The sequence below is a fragment of the Propithecus coquereli genome, unplaced genomic scaffold (assembly GCF_000956105.1).
Source record: "Propithecus coquereli isolate 6110/MARCELLA unplaced genomic scaffold, Pcoq_1.0 Scaffold292, whole genome shotgun sequence".
Classification (NCBI taxonomy): domain Eukaryota; kingdom Metazoa; phylum Chordata; class Mammalia; order Primates; family Indriidae; genus Propithecus; species Propithecus coquereli.
In genome coordinates, this window is record NW_012148530.1 from 1304007 (window position 1) to 1313285 (window position 9279).

General features: G+C 32.2%; 1 protein-coding gene across 1 annotated transcript in view; it reads right to left on the reverse strand.

Moving 5' to 3' along the window:
* Positions 1-8816, reverse strand: part of COL21A1 (collagen, type XXI, alpha 1) — a 201934-nt gene extending 193118 nt beyond the window's left edge. The window contains exons 1-2 of the mRNA XM_012648707.1: positions 8729-8816; positions 5216-5767 (exon numbers count right to left, since the gene is read on the reverse strand). Of these exons, the coding sequence (XP_012504161.1) occupies positions 5216-5767; positions 8729-8816 (640 nt within the window). The remainder of the gene's footprint in view (positions 1-5215; positions 5768-8728) is intronic.
* Between the last annotated feature and the right edge of the window lie 463 nt (positions 8817-9279).

A 9279-nucleotide genomic window follows, 5' to 3' on the forward strand; every position in this document is an offset into this window, starting at 1 on the left:
AGGGGACGGGTATTTGTATACACAAGGAGTGCAATGCGCACCACCCGAAGGATGGACATATTTGAAACACGGACTTGGGGGTGGGGACCAAGGGCAACATACGTAACCTAAACATCTGTACCCCCATAATATGCTGAAATAAAAGAAAAAAAAAAGAAGATTCAAATAAAATCAAAAATGAAAGAAAAGATGTTACAATTGATGCCACAGAAATAAAAAGGATTTTAAGAGATCACTATGAACAACTATATATCAACAAATTCGTAGCTTAGAAGAAATGGATAAATTCCTGAAAAGATATAACCTACCAAAACTGAAACATGAAGAAATACAATATCTGAACAGACCTATAATTAGTAAGGAAATTAAATCAGTAATAAAAACATCACAACAAAGAAAAGCCTAGTATAAGATTGCTTCACTAGTGAATTCTACCAAACATTTAAAGAAATAATACCAATCTTTATCAAACACTTCCAAAAACATTGAATAGGAGTGAACCCTTTCCAAACTCCTTTTATAAAGCCAGCATTATTGTGATAACCAAAGCCAGAAAAAGACACTATAATAAAAGAAAACTACAGGCCAATATTCCTTATGATATAGGTGCAAAAATCTTCAACAAAATACTAACAAACTGAATTCAACAGCACTTCAAAAGGATCATACACCATGATCAAAGGGATTTATCTCTGGGATGAAAGTTCAACATACAAAATCAATAAATGTGATATACAATGTTAACAGAACTAAGGATAAAGATAACACAATCATATCAATAGATACAGAAAGAGCATTTGACAAAATACAAAACTCTTTCATGATAAAAACACTCAACAAATAAGGAATAGAAGGAAACTACTTTAACATGATAAAAGCCATATATGAAAAGCCTCCAGCTAACATCATACTCAATGGTAAAAAGTTAAAAGCTTTTCCTCTAAGATCAGGAACAAAAAAAGGATGACCACTCTCACTTCCATTTGACATTGCATTGGCCAGAGAAATTAAGCAAGAAATAAAAGTCACCCAAAACAGAAAAGGAAGAAATAAAATTATTTCTGTTCACAGGTGATATGATCATATATGTAGACTACTCTAGAGATTCCACACAAAAGATCCTATACAAAATAAAACCCTTAGAATAAACTAATTCAGCAAAGTTGCAGGATACAAATTCAAGATTCAAAAATCAGTTGTTTTTCTACACATTAACAACACACAATTAGAAAACAAAATTAAGAAAACCATCCCATTTACAATAGCATCAAAAAGAGTAAATACTTAGAAATAAATTTAAACAAAGAGATGGAAGACTAGTACATTGAAGACTACAAAATATTGATGAAATTGAAGAAGACAAAAGTAAATGAAAATATATCTTGTTATCACAGATTGGTAGGCAATATTATTAAAATATTGATACTACCCAAAGTGACCTACAGATTCAACTTAATGAAATCCTTATCAAAATTCCAATGGCATTTTTTACAGAAATAGAAAAAGCAATCCTAAAATTTGTATGGAACCTGAAAGAACCCCAAAAAGCCAAAACAAACTTGAGAAAGAAGAACTAATCTAGAAGACTCACACTTTCTGATTTCAAAATATATTACAAAGCTACAGCAATCAAAACAATATGGTATTGTCATAAAAACAGACACACAAACCAATGGAATAGAGAGCCAAGAAAATAACTCTTGCATCTATCAGTTAAATGATCTTTGACAAGGGTGCCAAGACTACAAAATGGAGCAACAACAAATGGAGCTGGGAAAACTGGATATCCACATGCAAAAAAAAATGACATTGGACCCTTATCTTCCACCATACACAAAAATCAACTCAAAATGGATTGAAGACTTAACATAAGACCTGAAACTAAAATTCCTAGAAGAAAAGATTTCCTAGGGGAAATCTTCATAGCATTTGTCTGGTAATGATTAGTTGGATTGATACCAAACACACAGGCAACAAAAGCAAAAATAGACAAATGGGACTATATCAAACTAAAATATTTCTTTGCATAAAAGGAAAAAATCAATAGAATGAAAAGGCAATCTTAATAAATGGGTCAAAATATCTGCAAACCATATGTCTGACAAGGGTTAATATCTAAAAGAAATAAACTGTTACAACTCAATGACAAAAAAAAACAATAAAAAAATGAACAAAGGACTGGAATAGACATTTCTCCAAAGATGACATACAAATCATCAACAGGTATATGAAAAGATGTTCAACACAACTAATCAACAGAGAAATACAACTCAAAACCATAAGGAATTATCACCTTATACATATTAAGATGTCCATTACCCAAAAAATAGATGGGAAAGAAGAAAGGGAAGGAGGGAGTGGGAGAGGAAAGAAATAATAGCAAGCGTTGGCAAGGATGTGGAGAAATTGAAACTCTTGTGCACTGTTGGTGGGAATGTAAAATGATGCAGTCATTATGGAAAACAGTATGGAATTTCCTCAAAAAATTAAAAAAGAACTACCATATGATACAGCAATTCCATTCCTAGGTATTTATCCAAAAGAATTGAAAAGAGGATCTTGAAGAGATATTTGTACTCCCATGTTCATGTCACCATTGCTCACAATAGTCAAGAGGTGAAAACAACCTAAATAATGTCTATGGATGAATAAATGGATAAGGAAATTGTGGTATACACAAACAATAAAAGGTTATTCAACCATAAAAAAGAAGGAAATCCTGTCATATGCCATAATGTAGATGAACCTTGAAGACATTATGCTAAGTGAAATAAGCCAGTCACAGAAGGACAAATGCTACATGATTCAATTCTATGAGGTATCTAAAGCAGTCAAAGTTATATAAACAGAAAATAGAATGGTGGTTGCCAGAGGCTGGAAAGAGGAAAAAATGAGAAGTTGTTATTTGATGGGTACAGAGTTTCAATCAAGCACAAGATGAAAAAGTTTTAAAGATCTGTTGTACAACATTCCTCTTATAATTCACAATACTATACACTTAAAACTGTATTAAGAGAGTAGATTTCATGTTATGTGTTTTATACAAGGAGGGGGAAGAGGAGGTGAATTAGTAGTGGTAGTAAGAGTAGCACTAATAGACTCTCACACAGATAAAAAAACCAACCACTCCTCATCACAAAATGGCGGTCCCGACATAAGGAAAGTATTAGAGACAACTTAATAGCTCCATGAAGATGGAAGAAACTGTGTGGCAACACACTGATAAATAATATTGTGTTCATTGTTAATCAACCACAATAGAGTATAAAAATGAACAGTATTAGGAAATGGGGTAATCCTATATGTTAAGTACTTCAAACTAAAAGTTAATTATGTGTCTCCTCAAAAAAGCATGTGAATTTGTCAAATGATTCAAATACAAATTACATGATTTGAAGCTGCTGCAATATAGCAAGACATTAGTAATGCATTAATCACAGTCTAACACAGTATAAAAAGTGCAAAAACACGCCACATAAATTCCATAAGTACAATTTCAAAAGCTACATTTTAAACGATGGCTATTGTGCAGCATATATGTGCACTCAATAGAAACAGAAATTATTTACATTCTTTTTGAGTGTGGATGAAAAAATGTTTGGCAAGATTCCATCTTTTTTTATAGATTGTACATTTTAGCTGAAATAATTTTTAACTCTTTTAAACACAGCAATTCTTTCATGTGTAATTAGAATTTTGAAAACAGAATGCATTTACCAAAATACATATCCACAGAAAAAGTCTCTGAAGCAAATACTGAACAAACATATTTAATCAGTTGAATTTATATTTTAGGATAAAAATAAGTAAGTGAAATTTCTCTAGGAAAAGTCTATTTTAATGATGAAATATTCCTGGCTTCAAAACTAAAGAAATTATAACTAATTTGACAACATATTAAACAAAATCTAAATCCCTCTGCCCTGTTCAAGATGGCAAAAGTCAACACAGCCTTACTGTTAGCTATAAAGAAAAAGAATAATTGTGATGAATATTTATACTTGTTACATACCTTTAAAGTTTGATAAAGGATGTTTAATTTTCTATACTTTCTTCAATAAGCATTCTAAAAAAAAATCTTTAAAATATTTTTCTCTACCACATTCCCAAACAAATATGAAGAAAATAGAGAAATTAATGATGTAATTTGTTTCCTAACCCACAAACATATAGGAAATTTTTCTATCAAATGTGAATCAACCTACTTTTGGAGTTTCTGCAGAGAAACAAGAAAAAAAAATGCTTTTTCATTTCATATGAATATTACTCTTCTAAGTATATGGTATATTAAAAACCTATAATATTAAAAATAAAAGATATGAACAAATTACTCTCCCCTAAAATAATCTGAATGCAAGCATGTCTTTGCCCTAACAGGATTAATATTTACTAAAAATTGGGATTTTCCCATACCATGCAATGCGGTTAACATGAACATGAAGTTAGATTTTATAAAATGATATAATAAATTGTTAAGCACTTTATTTTCAAATGTTCTTCGAAAAGGAATTTAAGCCTTTTTTAAGCATAATTTTTCACATTTTTCAGATCTTTAAAAATCTCAATAATTTGACCCTTTTTTTCTGAATAACGATAGATTCCCACTCAGAATTATGTAAAAAAATATTCGCTGTAATATTAGCAAAATTTAGAAATAAACTAAATGTACAAAAACAGGTAAATTTTTAAACAAATCACAGTAGATGTCTGCTATCATGTTGATAGAGTATAAAATTTACATACACATATGTAAATATAAAAATGTAATATATGTAATATAAAAATAGAGTATGAAATTATATATACAATAGTATCCTGATTTAGATAGAAGGATAAACTCTAAGATACACTGGGGAAAAAAAGGAAAAAGACTAGAATGAAAAATACAGGAAAACTCATTAACAGGAGCAATATGATTATGTGTGGTTTACATATTTTTTCATTCTTCATTTTTTTTTCTACCATCTCCATAATAGATATATTGTCATTAAAAGGAAAAACAAATGTAATAAAATATTGTATAGTCCATATTTAGATTTTTGTAAGTAATTGTTTCAAAACCAAAATTTATCCAGAATAAACATAACATAAAGATTTATGCTTATCCTAACAGCATAAATAATTTGGCTTTAAATATAACTATCTAATGTTAATGAACAGATTATACTAAAATGTAAGAAAGTAGTAATTGTTTCCAAATTATATTAAGGCTTACCTTCACAAAGTTTCTGCTTCATCACTTCCCTTATTTTGGATATTGCAATATAGTCTTCCACATAAAACACGTAAGTAGACGAGGGTTTATTGGCAATAGCTCTAAGTTCTGCATCCTCTGTTTCTGAACCAACACCAATGGCAAATAATGTTATCTTACTGTCTCTTGCTGCTTCTGCTGCATCCTTGACTTCATCTTGGGATTTTCCATCCGTAAGCACCACTGCTATCTTAGTCAGAAATCGTGAGGATTTGGCAAAAAGGTAATCGAGTGCAAACTGAATGGCCTTCCCAGTCCTTGTGTTTCCTCCTAAATAGTGTATGGATTCCATTGCTGCCATCAGAGGCTCTCCTGAATCATAGCTGCCAAGGGGAATCTCCAGCACAGGGTAGTCACTATACTGAACCACTCCAACTTGAATAAACTTCGGTCCTATGTCAAAGTTTTTTGTGATATTGACAAGCCACTTTTTTACTATTTCAAAGTTTTCTGGGCCAACACTATAAGAGCCATCTAAGATGAAAACTAAATCTGTCGGAGCAGTACGACAACCTAAATGCAAAAGAAAACCATCAGAGCACAACTTTTACATGAAAAGCAAAAGGGGAGAGGCTTTAAATACATGATTTTAAGCTATACACTAGTATCATTGCTTGTTTTAAGTTATTAATGGAATATGTTTAATCTAAGCTGACCTTAAATATTTACAAAAATATATAAACCAACGAATAGGGAGAAAAAAATTAAATCTTCTGCCAACTTCAGGATTCAACTAGCCAATAAAATTGTATACTTTTTGATATAGTTGATAAAAGTTAAATGAACTGTGATCACTAAAGTGTCAACTCTTGCCTTACAGCCAAGATGAGTTTCTAAAGGTCTGATCTGTCATCTTCAGCCAATATTATAGTCAAAATATCAGCTGTGCTAAGTGAATCTATTTTAGAGGATATACAGCTATTTCTTGCTGTGTAGAGATAAAGATTCTTCTTTCAAGATACCAGGAAACACTTGCAGTCAGTATATCTTAGAGTTCTATCAGGGGGGAAAAAAGGACAATTTTTGGTGCAAGTTACACCTGAACGAGTTATAAGCAGTTGTGAAAATAAAAAGAAAAAAAAAATCTTCTAAACTCTCTTGTTTCTATAACGCACACAGCATGCCTCTAACCTTATTTCATTCTCTCAGTATATGTATATTGAATACCTACTTTGTACCTGACATCACAATAGGTCTATGTTCAAATATACATAAGATATCTCAAAAAGCTCAAAGTCAAGTAAGATAGACCACTGACCAGTTAGGCAAAGTAAAAATATCATGAGAACATTTAGGAAGGGCATTACAACCTAACTGTGGAAGGTCGGGGAAGGTTTTATGGAAAGCAGACAGGCAATGAGAGACCTGATACCAGAGCTTTAGCCAGGTGAAGAGGAGGACTTCTAATTAAAGGTAATAGCAAGTGCAAAGACCCAGAGACGAGAGACAAACATAGACTAACAGGCAAACTGGTTTGTTTGAGCAATTCCAGTAGTTTGGAATGGCCAACAGAGTTCATGGAAAGGAACAGCTGTATTTGCTTTCTCTTTCTTTAACCTCTACACTCAAAGCAACAAAAATAGCCATTTCTTATGGCCCATATGATGAGATAACTCCATATTTATGCCTTGTTTTGGATTTAGCACAGAAAGGTAATATGACAGCCAATTTTAAGTCTCATGCTTTTGCTTACATTAATGGTGCCCCTTAAGTAGTAATCAGATGCCCAATTTAAAGTTATAAGGTGATTTATTTTCTGTACATATTTGCAAATAGAATATCATAATTGCAAAGGATGATACTGGACAAAAAAATGTCTAGTGACAATTAATATTCTTAGTATTTTTGCATCTCATTAGGAGTAAATCAATCTTTTTTTCTCTTTCCCTTCCTTTCCCTTCCCTTATCTATGTCTATTTACAAACCTAGAATGTTGAGAAGGCTCATAAGAAGTCCCAGTTTTAGCTATCTTAATTCACTCATCACAGTCACCAACAAAAATAAACATTATTGGTAGGTGAATATTTATAACAGCTAAAAAGTTACAAAAGAAAAAAGAATTGCCAAAACACGGGTTTGTCTCAAAAATGTAACCATAGGATTATGACATTACTCCTAAGGTGCTCTCCTGCAGGTGGTGGTGTCCTCAGAAGGGTGTAAGGGACACAATTCCAACAACCTCTCCCATGGTGGCCACTGCCAAAGTTCAGGGCAGGGACAGCAGAAATGGCATTCTGCCCAGAGGCAAATTTGCTAACCCAAGGGAATGTAATTCTTCTGTTAGTTTTGGAAGTTGGACTGAGATTAAAGGGTTATGCTTTTATTGGGGGTTTGGGGGAAAGACAAAAGGACAGAAAAGTTGTGTTTGCAGAGCTCTTCAATATTGGCCCTTCCAAAATAATGAGATTCATTGTTATCTGAACCTGATAGTGTTTGTGTGCCACCTGATTCAGTGGTTCTAACTCTTACAGGGTTATTCTTGGCCCTTCCTACCCTTCTCCCTGTCACAGAGCCATGGAGCATGTATTTCATAACTGCAAGGTTAGCCAAGAGCATGGGTACACAAGTATTGCCATTTATAAGCCCCAGACATAACACCTCTCCAAGAGACTTCCTCCATAGAGAGATGAATGGCATCATAGAAAAGGAATGGGATTGAAGATCAAAAGCATAGTTCAAATACTAGTTACTATTCTCACAAGCTGTATGACTCTAGGTAAGCACCTTAAATTTTGTGAGTCTCTCTTCCCACTCAGGAAAAAAAACAAAAAACAAAACAGAAAAAAGTTATTTCTACCTTGTAGAGTGCTTGGGTAGATGAAAGTATAAAAGTATTATACAAACATTTAAGTATTATTGTTTCAATAGATTTTCAGCCAAGTTGAATCAAATTGTCAAACCATCTCATTTAAATATCATAGAAACCACAGTTAACTTATAGTAGGGTGTTTATGTTTACAGTTTTAAAATGTGAGTATAAGAAAACTTCTAAAGAGAAGTATGCTATCTATAAATGATGGTCTGGGTAGCAGAACTACAATTAATACAGATCTTTATCTCTAGTGCAAGCTGTCCTGCAGGTAATAATAGTCAGCATTTACTGAGATGTACTGTGCTAAGCTATTTACATGCATTATCTCATTCAGTCCTGATAACCAACCTATAAGGCAGGTACTTTCTTTATCTCTACATCATGCAGTTCAAAAGTGACTGAACATGGACTCAATACCAGACTGTTAACTCCAACACTTGACAGGTAATTGAACAAACTATTATCACAGAGTCTCTCAAAATTATCTGTAAGGGAAGCTTTTTCTCTGTTAATGAGTAACATAGCAATTCATTTATTTTTGGGAATTACAGCATCAAAGACAATAAAAATGAGATCTTTAAAACCATTGCTTGAACTCCCCTAGTTTGATTTCCAGAATAAATTTATTGATTACACAAAGGAACAATGCTGGTAATTCTTACTTGATCTTATTTCCCCATCTTCAGCTAACACAGAATTCTGGAGAAGCAGGACCAAAACTAAGCAAAGAAATGTAATATGGTGAGCCATGTTTCTGTTTTCGTTCTTATACTTTGGTTTTAGGATTCCTAGGAAAAAAGAGAAAAAAGAAAAGTTAAACATATTAGATAAATAAAGACAAACACCTAGCCATTATACATCTAAATTTTTACATTATAATACCCAGTTGAAGTACAGTTAATTTTATGATTATCCTTAGAATTAATTTAGATGTGTCTAAAATAGACAAATTTTAAATATATTAATGCAAGAAGATAATCAATAGAAGCTGAAGAAGACCATGATAAATATTTAAATTCATAACTATCTTGGAAAAAGTATACACTTTTTCTAAAACTTTGAGCTTTGCTCAAAACATTTACTAGAATTCCTTTTTTTTTTTCTTTTGGCATATCCTGAAGAGCTTTCTCACATTCTTTTTAATATCTGAATGATAGCAAACATTTTTCTTTTAAATATGAATTTGCCCTTCTCCCCCTACAGTGCTCCCCGT